This window comes from Olea europaea, chromosome 14 (assembly GCF_002742605.1).
Source record: "Olea europaea var. sylvestris chromosome 14, O_europaea_v1, whole genome shotgun sequence".
In the NCBI taxonomy this organism is placed as follows: Eukaryota; Viridiplantae; Streptophyta; class Magnoliopsida; order Lamiales; family Oleaceae; genus Olea; species Olea europaea.
This window is the reverse complement of record NC_036250.1, coordinates 12,114,588-12,134,790: the sequence shown is the minus strand read 5'-3', so window position 1 is coordinate 12,134,790 and position 20,203 is coordinate 12,114,588. Positions and strand designations below refer to the sequence as shown.

At 31.7% G+C, this 20,203-nt stretch overlaps 1 protein-coding gene across 1 annotated transcript in view; it reads right to left on the bottom strand.

The window, feature by feature from the left end:
- LOC111409194 (cyclin-B1-2-like) overlaps positions 1-2,390 on the bottom strand; it is a 12,156-nt gene extending 9,766 nt beyond the window's left edge. Inside the window, exons 1-2 of the mRNA XM_023039181.1 lie at positions 2,107-2,390; positions 1,932-2,032 (exon numbers count right to left, since the gene is read on the bottom strand). Of these exons, the coding sequence (XP_022894949.1) occupies positions 1,932-2,032; positions 2,107-2,232 (227 nt within the window). The 5' untranslated portion in view covers positions 2,233-2,390. The remainder of the gene's footprint in view (positions 1-1,931; positions 2,033-2,106) is intronic.
- Positions 2,391-20,203: the final 17,813 nt, after the last annotated feature.

Below are 20,203 nucleotides of genomic sequence, written 5' to 3'. Positions count from 1 at the left end.
CGCATTTTCCATTAAAATAATATTACACGTAAACCAAAAAAATTTCTTTCTTTTTTAACCACGCATTCTTCAAAAAATCACCATTCCAAAATACATTGTTCCCCAAAATCTCATTAAAATTGAGGCCAAACAAGGGCTAAGAATTATTCTTCGGTCTAGATAATAAATTTTAGAGATTCAAATTTTCATACCATTAATTTAGTATGAACTTTTTGGCTGCAATTCCCAAAATTAAAAGATAGCCACAATGCAACCCCCTTCCCCAACTCACACACAAAATTCTTTTTCCCCAAGTGAAAGGGAAAGGCCAAAAAATTCATTAACTTCACTTTCTTTGGTCAATCAACTTACTATTTGGAAGGTTTCATATTACTTACATAATTTAGCCTATGTTTGGCCCCCACTTTTTCAAAAACTAATTTTTTCAAAACTCATTTTTAAACACACATTCTCCCATGAAATAATTTTGCAGGCAAACCCAAAATTTTTCCTTATTTTTTAACCACACATTTTCCAACCAAATACTATTCCAAAATGCATTTAGACTTAAAAATGGGGCTCAAACAGGGCCTTAAGGACAATTATTTACACAATATAAAAATTCAAATTGAATACTACTATTTAGAACGTTATTGGTATTAAAAACTTGAATACAATGTGAAAGATAACTCTGAAAAATCATGTGATTGACTGAAAAAGTCAAAACAGAAAAATCATTTCTGTAACTGAGGGACAAGCATTTTGCAGTAGCATTGTGAACAACCCTCACATCAGCGATTTCGCAAAACTTTATTACAACTTGTGAGCAGATGCAAAAGTGGGAATCAAAAGATAATCAGAACTGCAGAGACCTACTTACGAAAGCGATGTCCATTTTTTGCGAGCATCCTTCTTTCTAGATATTGAAAATGATAAGGCTATATAATTTTATCATAAGGGGGAAAGAAGAGAAAAATGAAATCATCAGAGTTGAAAAACACGCTACTTCCAGCATTTCACAATCAAGTACCTGATATTAGCTTAATTGTTGGAAGAAGCCTGGGATTCAACACTGAAAAACTAATCACAACAAGAAAAGCGAATCTTACATAGAAATTTCCTTGATTCAGTTATGTACGAAATGTTAGCTGCAAGATGCGGATGCAAAAATCAACCTCTATTAATACTTTTTGTAATAAAATATGTTCATCAAGTTCTTCTGAGATAACATAATGACAACTGAGGCAAAAATAGAATTCAAGAAAGTTAATGAACTAAATTGAGTAGATTCAGCATATCCACAGTGAAAACTGAAAATAATTAAAATAGTTAACATAGAATTGGAGGGCCAAAAGGGAAATTTATGAAGAATCAATTTAAAATAACAATGAACAGACTTCTAATTAGAATTCTGAGGTTCCTATTTATTAGTGGAAAATAGTGCAGCATTTGGCTCTAGAGTATTCTTCAGTTCCAACTTCCATTCAATTGCCAATCATGCTAAACAGATGAAGTCAAACAATTACAGTGAGTAACATAAAAAAGATCTGTTTAGACAGAATCATTACTAATTCTAATCTTGAGCTTTCAATTTCATGCTGACGAACATAAGGTAGCATTTTAACCCCAGTATATTCTTTCACTTTGATATTAAACAGGCATTCAACTGCAGCTCTAACATGTTTAACCTCAAAACAATTTTTTCAATCACCGACATCAAAAGCCATTGAATTCTTCTGTTAGAAACCGAACAAACAAACCAGACAAGCTTCCAACTTTCAGTAAAATTTCCCACAAAATATGTAAACATAAATAAAACATCCAAAAGAAACCCTAAAATTGCAGATTAAACCGTAACTTTAAGTTCAATACCCCAATATTCGACAAAGCTCACAATGAATACAGTAAAAATGATCTAAAACTACAAAAATAAGAGAGAAGGAAACACAAACTTGGAAATAATTTGACGGTCGAGCTCCATCTTCAACGGAAAAGCCGCCCCGTAGGTATTCGCTAAGATTTTTTTCTTCATATTCTCTTGCGTCACTTTGACCTAATCAAGCACACCATATTAGACAACAAGAACTTCATAATCGATAAATAAATCGAAATAACGAATTAAATTACCGAGTGGTAGGAAGATTCGAGGGGATGAGATCCAATAATATCACTCTTGACGCCATGAAGTCCATTTCGGAGTGGATCGTTTCTCAGGCCTCCGATTTCGTGTGGAATTGTCTTTGGTGATTCCATTTGCTGATTACACTATGATTACTCTTGCCGGTGCGAGAATCTGAAACGAATTGATAGAGAGGAGAGGTCTGAGTAATACGACGAACCAAAATCTTTTTGCACAAGCAAAGGAAGAAGGTATGGTATACGATGTCGTTTGATGAACAGAAACGAATTTTCGCAAATAGCAATGGTTAGGCTTCACTCTAAAATTCAAAATTATTTCGTTATTTCACAATTTGTTTTAGATGGAGGTACAAAATCGAAGAAAATGATTGGAAATAAACATAAATACGTTATGTTAATCTCAGCTTTGGTGTCAATTTCGTCGATTCGTCAATTTCAACTTGAAATTCAGAGCTCGTTTGATTTCCATTTTTTTAAAAATGAGAATGAAAAATATAATCGTTAAAGGACCAACACAAAAGATAGAAAGTCAAATATGATGGTTTGATATGATGGAAAANACCGTACTCTAATAGAAATGGTTAGGTGTATATTAAATAATTATTCTTTTACCCATTTCTTTGTGGATGTATGTATTAAAGACCACTATGTATTTGTAAAATATGATTTTTAGCAAGGTAGTTTCAAATACTCATTTTGAATTGTGGACTCAAAGGAAACCTAGTTTAAGGCACTTACATGTTTGGGGTTGCCCAGAAGAAGCAAGAATTTATAATCCACACGAAAAGAAATTGGACTCAAGAACAATCAGTGGATTTTTACTGGTTATCCAGAAAAATTAAAAAGGTATTGATTTTATCGTCCTAACCATAGTACTAGAATTTTGAAACTAGAAATGCTAGATTCATTGAAAGTAGCGAAGTTAGCGGGAGTTTACACCCATGAAATGTGGAAAATACAAAAAGTAGAGTTCAAGTTCCTCTACCCTCAACTTCTTCTAATGTTGTTCCTCAAATTGTTGAACGACGTGACAATTTATTAGAACAACAAATAAATGATCAAACATCTCCCAATGAAGTTGCTGCTAATGAACCTGCACTAAATGAACCATAAGAAATAGCGTTAAGAAGGTCACAAAAATAACATAGACATGCTATTTTCGATGATTATGTGTTTACCCGTAAGAGTCTGAATTTGATTTGGGAATTGTTGATGACATTCCGATTTCATTTTTACATGCCATTGAGAGTGCTAATTCTAATAAGTGGATAGATGCCATGAAAGAAGAGTTGAAATCCATGGAACATAATAGAGTCTGGGATCTCGTCGAATTACTTGAATCATGTAAAAGCGTTAGGAGCAAATGGGTCTTTAAAACCAAATGCGACTCTAATGGCAATATCGAACGATATACAGCTAAGACTTGTTTCCAAATATTTCACCCAGAAAGACAACATTGATTATAAGGAAACTTTTTCACTAGCCTCCAAAAAAGACTCACCCAGAATTATAATTGCTTTATTAGCTCGATATAATTTAGAGCTATATGAAATGAATGTGAAAATCATCTTTCTAAATGGAAATTTAGATGAAGAAATTTATATGGATCAATCTGAAAGTTTTTCAGTTGAAGGAAAGAACACATGGTGTGCAAGTTAAAAAATCAATATATGGACTTAAATAGGCATCCCATCAATGGTATCTTAAGTCCAACGATACCATTACTTTCTTTTGATTTAATGAAAACATTGTTGATCGACGTATATATCTAAAGGTCAGTCGGAGTAAGTTTATATTTTTTTATTTTGTATGTTGATAACATCTTGCTAGCTACTAATGATCTTCATATATTGCACGAGACTAAGAGATTTCTTCCTAAGAACTTTGAAATGAAAGATATGGGAGGGGCAACCTATGTGAATGAAATTAAAATATTCTTAGATAAGATACAATGATTGTTAGGGTTGTCTCAGAAAGCATACATCAATAAAGTTCTAAAGAGATTTAATATGGAAAATTGTTCAGCGAGTGTCGTTCCAACTCAGAAAAGGAGACATATTTAGTCTCATGCAATATCCTAAGAACAAATTGGAACGCAAACAAATGATAGTTAGTCTTTACGTATATTTTGTTGGGAGCTTAATGTATGCTCAAACTTGCACCAGGTCAAACATCAGTTTTGCTGTCGAAATATTGTCAGGTATCAAAGTAACTCAAGGCTTGATCATTGGAAATGTGTAAAGAAATTGTTAAAATACTTGCAAGGAACAAAATACCACATGCTCACTTATAGGAGATCTGATAACTTATATGTCATTGGATATTCAGATTCAAACTTTGCTGGATGTGTGGATACTAAAAAATCTGTTTCCCCTTGAATGGAGGGGTTTACATTTACGAAAAATTGTGAAGCAATCAGTCATTGTTATTTCCACTATGGAAGCTGAGTTTGTGGCATGCTTTGAGGCTATAATTCAAGGAAATTGGCCGCGGAACTTTTTTCAGGGTGTGGAATTGTTGAGAGTATTGCCAAGGGATTGAAACTTTATCGTAACAATTCCACAGCAATATTCTTTTCAAAGAACGACAAGTACTCTAAAAGTGCTAAATAATTGGAATTGAAATACTTTGCCATTAAAGAAGAAATTCAAAACCAAAATGTGTCAATCGAGTATATTAGCACAAATCTTATGATTGTAGATCCATTAACGAAAGGATTGCCACCAAAGACATTTAATGATCATGTCAAGAGAATGAACATTATTGGAAATGATATTGGCATTATGAAATTTATGTAATTGACACTTTCAGCTCGTTTATGTATTATTTTTTACAAAAAATATTATGCACGTCATAATAGTTGGTATATATATACATAATGGATTATATGAATGCTGACAAGGATAGTCTTTTCGAAGACATTATTGTAATTTAATTATTGAACTTTTCATTATGTGTCATGTGAGGTGGAGACTAATATTATAGTACATGGAAGGAATTATGGCGAAATGATGGTGTGAAATCGTCATAACTCTTCTAAGTCTTTGCTTTAGGATGATATATTAAGTGATCAAAATATGAGGGAGTTTAGCTTTTCATAGGCGCATTATGTTATGGACCACATAACGATGTAATATGACACGGCCCATGTGGGAGAATGTAAGACAATTTCAATCAAAGTGGTTTACTATTGTTAAAATCCTATTGCCCTATTGAGAAGTGACAGTTTTATAACTAATCACTTTGATGGAAAAGTGATGGCTCATGAAACTGTCTCTTTCTGCCTATAAACGTGAAAGAAATCCATCAAATTAAAACATTCAATTACAGAGAGTGAACTTTATTTATTTATGTAGTTTCTATTCTGCAGATTCATATCTTCCAAATAATTGTTGTGGATCAAGGTATATTCTTAATAAATTTTATTATAGGTAAAAATCGTAGAATTGTAAAGATCTTGATATTGTGGTTTAATTGCTAACATTTATCTTATCAATAAATCAAAATTGAGTGACCAACAAAAATAAACCTCTAAATCCAGTGACCTATCCAAATAAATAAATAAATAATTCTAGTTTGCTTTTTCTCTTTGTATGTATTATTTGTGAGTTAAATGTTTCATTGGCCACCAAACTTTAACTTATGTCACGATTTACTCACCGAACTTCATCAAGTGTCCCATTAGCCACTGAACTTTGTTCCGTCTCACTCTGTTAGCCATCAGATGAAATCTGTTAATAGACATGCTTACGTGGCTAGCAGTAAATTTTAACGGTCATATTTTTCATTTTAATGGACGAATAATAGGAAACAAACGGGGGCTTATTTTAATTTGTCCATTCAACTTACAACTATTACCAAAATTAATGAAAATCATAACTTGAGTATCGAAATTCATTGAGTCACGAATTCCATCAATATTCCTAATAGAAATAAATAAAATAAGATAAATTTAATTTAAAATATAATATGAGCAATTGAATTGAGATGCAAGTATAAGTTAGATGATTAAATTAAAAATTATAACATATAATTAAATTATAAAAGAAAAGGAAAAAAAAAAGCCATAAAAGTGATAGGAATAATTGCAGTTGAGACTCCAAACCTATTAAAAAGTTGAAAACTTTTCCCTAGCATATTATTTGTTACAACCGTCACCGAAAACCTTTCAAAACGTTGTAAATGAAGCCCCAATAGATGAATTCCGTCCATATTTCTATTAGTTACCAAAAAATTAGACTTTGACAACATTTTAATTAATTATAAAATAATAAAATGATAACTTCATATTTTTCGCATTAAACAACTTAAATAAAAAACAACAAAAATAGAGAAGAAGATAAAATGAAATGAAAAAAAGTACCGTTTTCTTCCTCACTCCCAATCCCCACCCCAACCTGCCTCGAAGAAGGAGCCGACAACGATGGTGGTGATAGGGGTGCCGATTGAATGCTCGGTGCTAGACCTCAAGTTGAGGTTCAAAATGCATGGGCCCATATCTCGCTCCCGTATCGGGGTAATTACAGCGTGGGGTAAGGGTAATTACAGCTTGCATCAAATTTTAACACGCACATTGCTATGCCAAGCAAAAAATTATTTCTTCTCCCTCACATTTTGTTAACTTGGACACTGTCCAATTGCAATTTCTCCAAAATCCTTCCTATCATGTGAGTAATAAATTGAGACATTGGGGTTGGGTGGGGAGTGAGGAAGATACATTTTTCATTTTTATTTTATTTTCTTCTTCATTTTTTTGTTGTTTTTAATTTAAGTTTTTTAATGTGAAAAATATAAAGTTACCATTTTATCATTTTATAATTGATTAAAATGTGGTCAAAGTCCAATTATTTGATCAACTAACAGAAATATGGATGAAATCCATCTATTGAGACTTCATCCGTAACGTTTTGAAAGATTTGGGGGTGATGATTGTAACAAATGAAATATTAAGAAAGAGCATGCAACTTTTGAAAAATTTGGGGTCTCAATTGCAATTATCCCAAAGTGATATGATGCTTCAATTTTCTAATCATTTAGCCCCCGTCTGGCCCCCTATCATTTGGATTTATAATTGGAGAATAGTATTTCTTTGAAAAATGGATGGTTGTAAAACAATGAAATGTTTTCGATTTATGCGTAATATTATTTTATTGAAAATTATGTAATTGAAAATAGGAAAGAGAATATTTTAAATTAAATTGATGAGTTTTAATGAGGGCTTTTTTTCAAAATTACACGTGGCCTCCAACGTTTCTAAAGGTGAAAGATGATGTTTTGCTTTGGTACTCCATTGTTTGACACCTTATTTATGAGAGCATTGTCAAAAAAAGTTTCCAAATAACTTTTTAAAATAAAAAGTAAATTTTGCTCTTCCAATTTAGAGAGTCAAATTCAATTTCTATTTTTAATGTACAATTATTTCATTTAATAAATCACATATTTCAATACACTGCTTCTTAATATTTTCAAAACACAATTAAATTGATTGTCACTAAAAAATTATATTAAATAAAGTATGTGTAGGAATCAATAAATATTTATTTAAAAAAAAGGGAGCCAAAATAGAGAAAATTATTAGAGTGAAAAAATTTTTGACTCTCTAATTTATAAAATGCTCTCTATAATGCATAAGATGTTCTTTCTAAATAAAGAGTCTCTTGCAGATACTTTAATTTGTTTATAATTTATCAAATCATTTTTTTATCCACACATTACATGATATTCACAAATACAACTCACTTATTGGTCATTTTCATATAATTATAATTAAACTTATAAACAAACTTCCGTAAATGTTTTTATCGTGAGACCAATTTGCATGGTCCAAGTAATATTATTAATGAATTAATTAAAGTGATTTATTATTACTAAAATCCTATCGGTCCATTAGAAAATGGCATTTTTATAAGTATTCACTTTGATGGAAAAAGTGGGTAATTTTTTTATGGCTCATGAAACTGTCTCTCCTTACCTATGAACGTGAATGGAACTCATAAATTAAAATATTCAATTACAGAGATGAAAAGAGAGAGAACATATTTTTTTATTTTTTTTTTTACAGATTCATATCTTTCAATTAATTGATATGGATCAAGATATGTTTCTTAATAAATTTAATTATGTGTAAAAATCGTAGAATTCTAAAAATTTAGGTATTATAATTTAATTACTTACATGTCGTATCAGAATCCAGAGTTCTTATCTTTTCCTTTGAAGATTATTGTTTTTCACCTATTAATCCTTAATTTTCTTATCGATTTATGAATCAAGGTCTAAAATAACCCTTGTTTGAGCCTCATTTTTATCATAAAAATACATTTTTAAATAGCGTATTGATGTAAAATGTGTGATTAGAGAATAAGAAAAAGTTTTTATATTTATATGTAATATTATTTTATTAAAAAGTATGATTAAAAATGATGTTAAAACACTTTTTAAAAATGCAAGTTTTTTTTTTCCAAAAAATGAGGCTCAAACAAGGGCTAGAATTATATTTTTCCCTGTTGAATATTTTGACCACAAATTTGCTGTTAAAGTGAGTCATTGGCCATATGTTTTTCCTTTAAGCACCGATAATAATAAGGAAAATTCCATATGTACAGAATTTCACTTCACAGAAGTTTGTTAGAATAGAGACAATGCGTGAGCCCTATGTGTAATAAAAAATGTCAAAAAAATCACCCACATATTCCACTTGTGAGTTGTCTGTAAAGGTTTTGTAAGTTTTTTTTTTTTTTTTACTATAAGTTCAACAAGGTCCTAATAATAAATGTAAGTACATTTAGTTCCGTGTGTCGTGATGATGGCATTAATTAGTGTCAATAAACAGAAGTCAGTTGTTTTCGTCACCTAACTGCCACACATGCCTATTGAAATTGGTCTCTCTGTGGAAACATGGAAAAATTATCTAAAAGGATACAATTAATTATTATTTTTTTGGGACTTATTTGACAGCCCAATACAACTTTTAACCAAGTCCGATTATTTATCACTCCCATATAAATCTAAATTTTACAGTAATTCCAAGTTTTGCAAGTTTGAAGTTTTCCTTTTCGTAATTATCGTACGTGCATAAATAATTATAATTTGTAATGTATGATAGTGTTTGCTTTTGGACTTTGAATAAACTGGATAATGTCTAGCTTAATTACTTACTTTTCGAACCTTGTTTATTTATCATCAATAATGAATAAGCAAGAAAATAACTAGGAAAATAAAAGGATAAATGATATAATTAGTGTTCTATATTTGTTGTTTGTTAGTCATCAAAATGGCCAAACATTTTGGGATTGTGAACACTAAATTACATAATTTATTTATCAATTACTCTTTATATTTTGATGCTTATAAATTAAGATGATATTATTGTTGTTGATATCAAGAGTATCCTGACGTTCATAGATTATAAAATTATTATGGATCGTCCAAAGGTTGATCAACTAATTTTATTAATCTTGAACACGATCGTGGTTAATTAATATACTCAGTTAGATGTGTTTTGTATATCCAAAGATATCGTACGTATCTGATTAGAGTATATTTGATTACCAATTACGTGAAATTATATTAGCATTATTATGTTTATTATGATAGTATAACGTAGTATCACCCGAAAGAGAATTACGGTATACATTATTGTTATTTGAATTTGAACTTAAGTATGTAAGTCAAAACTCAAAGCATTAATGGTAAAGCATTTTATATTTTGTTTTATCCGTTCCCCTTTTTTTGCATTTGCATGCTATATCTACACCATTGTTCAATGGATTCAATTTTTCTCACTGGTGTGAACAAGTCCAGTTCAACTAAGGTATTCTTGACTTAGATTTGACACCTCAATTTGAGAAACTTGTTGATCTCACTGGTAAAAGCAATGTTGATGAAAGGTCTTTCCATAAGGTTTAGGAAAGGTCAAACAGATTAAGTCTAATGTTTACGCAAATGACCTTAGCAAAGAATATCAAATATACAATGAAAAGTTCTTCCATTTAGTAATGGAAGTCATCCGTTGTTACTTTCTAAGGATATGGTAGAGGCGCTTGAGAAGGTGCGACTAGCTTCTCAAGTGGGTGGCTTGGTAAGCAAGCTACCTTCAGCATCGGTAAAATCCCTATCAATAATAGGCCAGAATGGTGGGGAACCCCCTTTCCCCATAGAGATATTGAATAGAGACGGGTATTTTATTTGCCACTGTAATTTTGAAAATGAACGTTTAAATGCCCCTTAAAAGTAAGTAAATAGATCCAAAACATATAAAATGCGGTTAATCCTGCTGCGGTCCAAGCTATTATTGCGAAAATCGGCGAATACAACCAACTATAATTAAGAATTTCATCTTTTGACCAAAAACAAGCAAGAGGTGGAATACCACAAAGAGAAATTGGTCCACTACAGAAACGAGACTTCATAAGTTCAGGGACTTGAGAATGGAACAAAAAACAGGAAGACTCAACCGTCTTCTGAAAAGGGATGCAACTATGTTGAAAAGGCAATTATCTCGTTTGCAAACATATCTGGGCGGGATTAAATATATGACAGGGTTACCTGATATTGTAATTATCGTTGATTAGCACGAAGAATATACGGCCATGCAAGAGTATATCACTTTGGGACTTGCGGACCATCGATGAACTGATCGGATTAACCAACCAAAGTTAGCTTCTGTCATTATGTATTGAACAGAGGCAAAAGCCTTTGTAACGGTCGGACGATAGTAAAAAGTCATAGCAAATCCCGTAGCAACTTGTACTAAAAAACGTAGTTTATCTTAACCTACAGTTTGTGGAAGAACGTTTTCAAAAAGCTAACAAGTCACCTACAGGCATACTGATGGTTATCTTAACCACTATGAAATTTGATGTTTCACGTACAATGCATGAGCATATTATTGAAATGAGTAACATTGTAGCAAGACTTAAAACTCTTGGAATGACTGTAGATGAGAACTTTCAAGTGTAGTTTATCTTCAACTCCTTGCCTCCTAAACTTCAACTCCTTGCCTCCAGAGTATAGTCCATTCCATCGGAACTATAATATCTTAAAGGATAAATGAAATGTGAATGAATTGCACAGTATGCTCATACAAGATGAGACTAGGCTTAAGAATTAATGAGCTCATTCGATTCATCTTGTAAGTTATTGAGGAACTAGAAAGAAATATAAAAAAAAGGTCTGGAAAGGATATTAAGCAAGGACCACTAAGGATAATGAGTGTTTCTAAATCCATGATAAGGAACACAAGAAAGATACGTGTCATTTCTTTAGCAAACCTAGGCACCATAAAAAGGCTGCTTGAAACGTCACGTATGTTTCGAAATTAAAGATAAGATTATTTCTTATGTATGTTTCGAATCTAATTTGACAAAAGTTCCTTATAGTACTTGGTGGATTGATTCCAGATTTATGACTATTATTACCAATACGATGCAGGGATTCATTTCAATTAGACCATAAATCCAAAATGAAAAGTTTATCCTCATGGGCAATCAAGTCAAAAAGCTACAATTGAAATCACTGAAACATATCGTTTGATTTTAGATATTGGATATCATTTTTATTTATTTCAAACTCTTTCTATATCTTCTATTTTTAACAATTTAATTTCCTTATCGAAATTTGATTCTGCTGGTTTTTTATGTAATGGTGAAAATGGATGTTTAAATTTATTTAAACAAAATTATCTTATTGGTTCCATTACTCTTTGTGATCACTTGTATAAATTAAAAGTTAAATAACCTCTTTGTTAAGACTATTTTAATCTTGTTTCATAATGTTGGTACTAAGCATGGTTTGTTGAAAGAATGATTTGTTAACTTATGGCATAAATGTTTAGGTCACATATTCAAGGAAATGACAGAAAGATTACTGAAATCCTTCATAACATAACTTAGATTTAATGATCTTGAAACCTGTGTGAATTGTATCAAGGGTAAACAAACCAAAGACACAAAGGAAGGAGCATACAACTTCACGAGATAATACACACCGATATTTGTGAGCTTTTTAATGTTCCATCATTTGGTTGAGAAAAGTATTTTGTCAATTTTATTGATGACTTTTCACGTTATGGTTATGTCTCTCTGCGGCATGAAAAGTCTCAAGATATAAATATTTTAGATATCTTTGTCAATGAAGTTGAACTGCAATTAGACAACAAAGTGAAAATTATTAGATTTGATAGAGGTGGTGAATATTGTGAAAAGTATGGTGAAATTGGACAACACCTTGGTCCATTTGCTAAATATTTTGAAAAACATGGCATATGTTCTCAATATACTATGCCAGGCATATTTAAAGATGTAACCGTACTCTAATAGAAATGGTTAGGTGTATATTAAATAATTATTCTTTTACCCATTTCTTTGTGGATGTATGTATTAAAGACTACTATGTATTTGTAAAATATGATTTTTAGTAAGGTAGTTTCAAATACTCATTTTGAATTGTGGACTCAAAGGAAACCTAGTTTAAGGCACTTACATGTTTGGGGTTGCCCAGAAGAAGCAAGAATTTATAATCCACACGAAAAGAAATTGGACTCAAGAACAATCAGTGGATTTTTACTGGTTATCCAGAAAAATTAAAAAGGTATTGATTTTATCGTCCTAACCATAGTACTAGAATTTTGAAACTAGAAGTGCTAGATTCATTGAAAGTAGCGTAGTTAGCGGGAGTTTACACCCATGAAATGTGGAAAATACAAAAAGTAGAGTTCAAGTTCCTCTACCCTCAACTTCTTCTAATGTTGTTCCTCAAATTGTTGAATGACGTGACAATTTATTAGAACAATAAATAAATGATCAAACATCTCCCAATGAAGTTGCTGCTAATGAACCTGCACTAAATGAACCATAAGAAATGGCGTTAAGAAGGTCACAAAAATAACATAGACATGCTATTTTCGATGATTATGTGTTTACCCGTAAGAGTCTGAATTTGATTTGGGAATTGTTGATGACATTCCGGTTTCATTTTTACATGCCATTGAGAGTGCTAATTCTAATAAGTGGATAGATGCCATGAAAGAAGAGTTGAAATCCATGGAACATAATAGAGTTTGGGATCTCGTCGAATTACTTGAATCATGTAAAAGCGTTAGGAGCAAATGGGTCTTTAAAACCAAATGCGACTCTAATGGCAATATCGAACGATATACAGCTAAGACTTGTTTCCAAATATTTCACCCAGAAAGACAACATTGATTATAAGGAAACTTTTTCACTAGCCTCCAAAAAAGACTCACCCAGAATTATAATTGCTTTATTAGCTCGATATAATTTAGAGCTATATGAAATGAATGTGAAAATCATCTTTCTAAATGGAAATTTAGATGAAGAAATTTATATGGATCAATCTGAAAGTTTTTCAGTTGAAGGAAAGAACACATGGTGTGCAAGTTAAAAAATCAATATATGGACTTAAATAGGCATCCCATCAATGGTATCTTAAGTCCAACGATACCATTACTTTCTTTTGATTTAATGAAAACATTGTTGATCGACGTATATATCTAAAGGTCAGTCGGAGTAAGTTTATATTTTTTTATTTTGTATGTTGATAACATCTTGCTAGCTACTAATGATCTTCATATATTGCACGAGACTAAGAGATTTCTTCCTAAGAACTTTGAAATGAAAGATATGGGAGGGGAAACCTATGTGAATGAAATTAAAATATTCTTAGATAAGATACAATGATTGTTAGGGTTGTCTTAGAAAGCATACATCAATAAAGTTCTAAAGAGATTTAATATGGAAAATTGTTCAGCGAGTGTCGTTCCAACTCAGAAAAGGAGACATATTTAGTGTCATGCAATATCCTAAGAACAAATTGGAACGCAAACAAATGATAGTTAGTCTTTACGTATATTTTGTTGGGAGCTTAATGTATGCTCAAACTTGCACCAGGTCAAACATCAGTTTTGCTGTCGAAATATTGTCAGGTATCAAAGTAACTCAAGGCTTGATCATTGGAAATGTGTAAAGAAATTGTTAAAATACTTGCAAGGAACAAAATACCACATGCTCACTTATAGGAGATCTGATAACTTATATGTCATTGGATATTCAGATTCAAACTTTGCTGGATGTGTGGATACTAAAAAATCTGTTTCCCCTTGAATGGAGGGGTTTACATTTACGGAAAATTGTGAAGCAATCAGTCATTGTTATTTCCACTATAGAAGCTGAGTTTGTGGCATGCTTTGAGGCTACAATTCAAGGAAATTGGCCGCGGAACTTTTTTCAGGGTGTGGAATTGTTGAGAGTATTGCCAAGGCATTGAAACTTTATCGTAACAATTCCACAGCAATATTCTTTTCAAAGAACGACAAGTACTCTAAAAGTGCTAAATAATTGGAATTGAAATACTTTGCCATTAAAGAAGAAATTCAAAACCAAAATGTGTCAATCGAGTATATTAGCACAAATCTTATGATTGTAGATCCATTAACGAAAGGATTGCCACCAAAGACATTTAATGATCATGTCAAGAGAATGAACATTATTGGAAATGATATTGGCATTATGAAATTTATGTAATTGACACTTTCAGCTCGTTTATGTATTATTTTTTACAAAAAATATTATGCACGTCATAATAGTTGGTATATATATACATAATGGATTATATGAATGCTGACAAGGATAGTCTTTTCGAAGACATTATTGTAATTTAATTATTGAACTTTTCATTATGTGTCATGTGAGGTGGAGACTAATATTATAGTACATGGAAGGAATTATGGCGAAATGATGGTGTGAAATCGTCATAACTCTTCTAAGTCTTTGCTTTAGGATGATATATTAAGTGATCAAAATATGAGGGAGTTTACCTTTTCATAGGCGCATTATGTTATGGACCACATAACGATGTAATATGACACGGCCCAAGTGGGAGAATGTAAGACAATTTCAATCAAAGTGGTTTACTATTGTTAAAATCCTATTGCCCTATTGAGAAGTGACAGTTTTATAACTAATCACTTTGATGGAAAAGTGATGGCTCATGAAACTGTCTCTTTCTGCCTATAAACGTGAAAGAAATCCATCAAATTAAAACATTCAATTACAGAGAGTGAACTTTATTTATTTATGTAGTTTCTATTCTGCAGATTCATATCTTCCAAATAATTGTTGTGGATCAAGGTATATTCTTAATAAATTTAATTATATGTAAAAATCGTAGAATTGTAAAGATCTTGATATTGTGGTTTAATTGCTAACATTTATCTTATCAATAAATCAAAATTGAGTGACCAACAAAAATAAACCTCTAAATCCAGTGACCTATCCAAATAAATAAATAAATAATTCTAGTTTTCTTTTTCTCTTTGTATGTATTATTTGTGAGTTAAATGTTTCATTGGCCACCAAACTTGAACTTATGTCACGATTTACTCACCGAACTTCATCAAGTGTCCCATTAGCCACTGAAATTTGTTCCGTCTCACTCTGTTAGCCATCAGATGAAATCTGTTAATAGACATGCTTACGTGGCTAGCAGTAAATTGAGATATCCAGTTAAATCGCTCCAAATGGCAAGTTAAGTGCCAAATCATTGACATGTCATCAATTCATTTGCCAAACATGCCTTTCCCACCCATATGAAACACGACATTAACCCAATTGATAACTTAGAGCCTGAAATCAATTTCTTCCAAACTGGATCGATAGAGAAGTTTGAAGTTCTCAAACTCTAATACCCAAATCGAGATCATCCTTAAATCAACCTGCTCATCCTCTATCACGCAAAGCCTGAAATCCTTGAACTCGATACCTTTTTCTTTTCATCTTACTGCACTTAGTGTGAACCATTGAGAACGAGTGTCATGAAAATAGCGCTTAATGGAGCCTCGAATTAGTCTAATAGATTTATTGAAGAACACAGTGTACGCTTGATGTTTAAGAGAGATGATGGTTCCATTTGTTTAAGAGAGTTTGAATTTGTTTGTTTGTAATAATTAGTGCATGCTTGATGACTGTAGTTCAAGTGGAGAAATGGATGGTTCCACTTACTTTCAGAGAAAGCAATTGCTCAAGTCATTTTTTTTCTGTACATATTTTGATGAATTCCCAACCACTTAAACACTAAATTTTGAACAATTTTGTGTGCAGAATTTGTCTGATCAGATTTTTACTGATGAGAATAAGTTTGACTATGATTTTTGGCCATTCAAAAATGATGATCTTGATCCTATAGATTGCTTTTGGAGCTCTGTGATTGATTAACCTCACGATGTTGGGCTGAACAAAGTTTAGAAATTAATCTTCAAAAGAGAATGAATGTATTCACGTTGCTTAATTTTAGTTTATCTGTACTTTAGTCCTTTTGAACTGGCATAAACTTAGCCCTTGTTTGAGCCCCATTTTAGAGGATAAAATGAATTTTTGAATAGTGTATTGATGGGAAATGTGTGGTTAAAAAATAAGAAAATTTTTTTGATTTGCGTATCATATTATTTTATTAAAAATGTGTGGTTGAAATGATGTCAAATCACTATTGAAAAATGTATTTTGATGGAAAAAATGGGGCTCAAACAAGGGCTTAGTAATAATATTTACAAGAGTAACATAAGCGGCCAAAAATGATACATACACATACGACAGAAACATCAAAAACCATCCATCCATGTTTAGAACATCAAAAACCATAATTATACAAACCATCCATACACATTTAGAACATAATGATTCCAGCATCAAAAAATTGGACGGTAACTGGTCAGAACATCATTTCCAGCAGCAAAAGAAAAAAATGATATCAACATCATTTAATGTGGCTGTCTATTTATCCTTGCATGCCGAGATGTTGTTTAGTTTGACAGCTTTCGTACGTTGTTGCATACTTGTCCTTGCCGTTCTCAATGTGGTAGATTCCACATCAATTATGTCATCCAATTCATCGAATTTCACTTCATCAGTTGGCACATGAGATGCAACCGACTGTGAGTGCATAGTAGTTGTTGTTTGGATGCAACCCGATTGCTTTTCAGTACCCAGCATAGGGGTTGGCATGAATTGGAAAGATTGTTCTTCCTCATCGTTTTGGTTTGTCGATGCTTTCTTCACTCCTGCATCATTTTACCCTTTTGCATAAGCCATGTAGAATCATTAGTCAAAATGAAGAGCCAACATAGTTAAGTATAAAGTAATGAAATTGAATTGTACTAACCCTTTTGTCAAACAATCTGTTGCAATTTGTGCCAATAGGTTCTAAGTCTTCTTAAAATTGGTCGTAAAACTCTAATTAGGATATTGTAATAAAAGTAAGAAGTGAAAATAAGTAAGCATATACTCACATCAACAGGAGCCTCCGGCCTCAAGTGATATCGGTCATTGTGTACTAAATATTTAATTGGGGTATATAGCAGAATTTTAAATATCAAACCATAAAATGAATAATGTATGTTAGAAGATAGTAAATTCGTTTCGAAATCCACACTCATCATAGATGAATTAAAAGCGTGATTTCATCCTACTCTCACTGATTTGAAAGAGCGTCTCATTTTACTAGGGGTGAACGCGATTCGGTTTGGATGGTTTGTGCTATATTTTCAACTCAAACCATTTTATACAGTTTGAAATTTTTCCAAACCAAATCAAACCATTTTATTTTTCGAACCAAATCATAATTTGTAGTTTGGTTAGATTTTAATCCGCGGTTTACATATCGACATTCTAGTAATATATTTAATATAAGTCAAAGTATAAGTTTGAACGAGAACCAATAATGTTAAATTACATTCATATTTACCATGGAATCCATGAATAAATTATTTTCAAAGTTGGTTGTTAAAATATGTTAATTGAACAAATACATATTTCTTCATTTTTATTTACATTTTTTTGTTTGATATTCATATTGTCATATAGCGATTGGTAAAAGTAGAGTTACATTCTGCCATTATAATTTGGTTAAAACTCCATTCGTCTTGCTAGTGAGATGTTAAATAATGATTGAACGAGATATGTTTAGATATACAAAGATTGATAGACTTTCAGCTTATTGAGAATTGACGAATTTTATTCTCTAACTACTTTATGAAAGTAAAAGGTAGTAGTATTAGTTAGAAAATTTTAATATTTTCACACAATCAATACGATCTCTCATTCGTTTTTCCAAACCACAAACAAGTTCATTAATCATCTAGGCACATAAACAATTATTTTTATATCCAAGCTACAATTCACCAGTGTATCATAAGTTTATAAACAACAAATAAAAGAGAGAATAACGAAAAAAAATGGCTTGAATGAGAATTTATCGAAATAGGTGATTCAGGTAGAGATTAGAAGACTAACAGGTAAAGGCAATTGGCGATTCGTTTACCAGTGGCAGACAAGCGTTAAATGTTAGGGAAATGAGAGTTTATATTAGGAATTATGAAATTTTGGACGTGATTTGCTGACGTAGTTTGTTTAATTATGATTTGGATTGTTGAAAATATGTTTTTTATTTTCATTTTATCTGATTTTTGAATAATTTTAGTTTAGTTTAAATATCGGGTGAGAACATGTGTTGTGAAGTTGTTAAATCATAGGCCAATAATGATGAACCTAATTTACTTTCTATGATTATTTCATTAGGCTGGTTGTCATTTTGTATTGCTAAATTGGTATCTTTTTTTGCAAATTGAAAACTGTAAAATTTTTAAGTTAATAAAATTAATGTTTTATTAAAAATTTTTAAAACGGTTTGGTTTGGTTTTATGCGATTATTGAAAATCGAAACCTAAACCAAATCATTTTGTAACGGTTTGATTCGGTTTGAGGGAAAAAACCACGGGTCTACGTGGACTCAAACTAGCGGTTTCAACTCAACGGTTTCAATTTGATTTGCAGTTTTGCGATTTTTTTTGTTGCCCTTCATTTTATTAAAGAGAGAAACAATTCTGCTAAACTTAGATTCATTAGTAATTTAGAACACACGGGAAAGTGAAATTATCACATTCGCATAATTTTTGAGCATTTACTGCAAAAATGGTAAGATATGAGCATATTTTGGGCCTTTACGATTTCAGCACTAACTAAACAAGAAGTTTGATGACAGAGTTATAATGAATAATTTACAATCATAAAAGAACTTATTAGAATCATGGACACATTTTCTTGATCATATAAAATTTCAAAAGATCTGAGACGAACAAAAATAGAATTTATATTAAAAAATTACGCCCCTAAAAGTTCAAATTATTACATACATCTAAATGTATCAATCAACGGGAAGGACAAAAAATGAAGGCAACTTGCTTCAAAATTACCTTCAGCTAGTCCATCCGTGTGCACACAATCAAGAATGACCAACCTCGACGAATGGGCAGCTTGGTTCGAGGATGATCTTGATTTGGGGATTAGGGTTCAGGCAGGGGCGGACCTAGAGGGGGGGAGATTATAGGGACAATTGACCCTCTAGATTTTGGAAAAAAGAAAAATTTTGTGTAGCTTTTTTTTTAGAAGACACCCTATAAATTTTATTTTTGACCCCCTAACCCAAGTCGTCTGGGTCCGCCCTGGGTTCAGGGACTTCAAACTTCACCTGATAGAGGATTTGATTTGGAAAGAAATTGATTTTAGGCTTTGAAAGAGTCATATTGGGGAGGGGGAGGCTTATTTGGCAAATGAATTGATGACGGAGCGGTTATTTGGCACTTAACTTGTCATCTGAAGCGATTTAATTGGACACGTTATTTCATCGTTAGCCATGTAAGCACATTTAGCCCCCATTTTTTGGAAATGAAAGTGGGAGAAAGAGTATTTTTTTATTTTTCTAAAATGAGTGGTTGGAAAGAAATGAAATTTTTTCGATTTACGTGTAATATTATTTTATGGAAGATTATGTGGTTAAAAATGAGAGAGAAAAAAATGAAGTGTAATGAAATGAAAATTAATGGGGGTCAAATAAGAGCTTATTAATGGATTTCATCCAATGGTTAATGGAGTGAGACAGAGCAAAATTTAATGACTAATGAGACGTTTGATGAGTAAATCGTGACATGAGTAAAAGTTGGGTGACCAATAAAACATTTAACTCACTATTTGCACTGGACATGAATGGTCAAATAGTCAAACACGGAGGAGACATACAG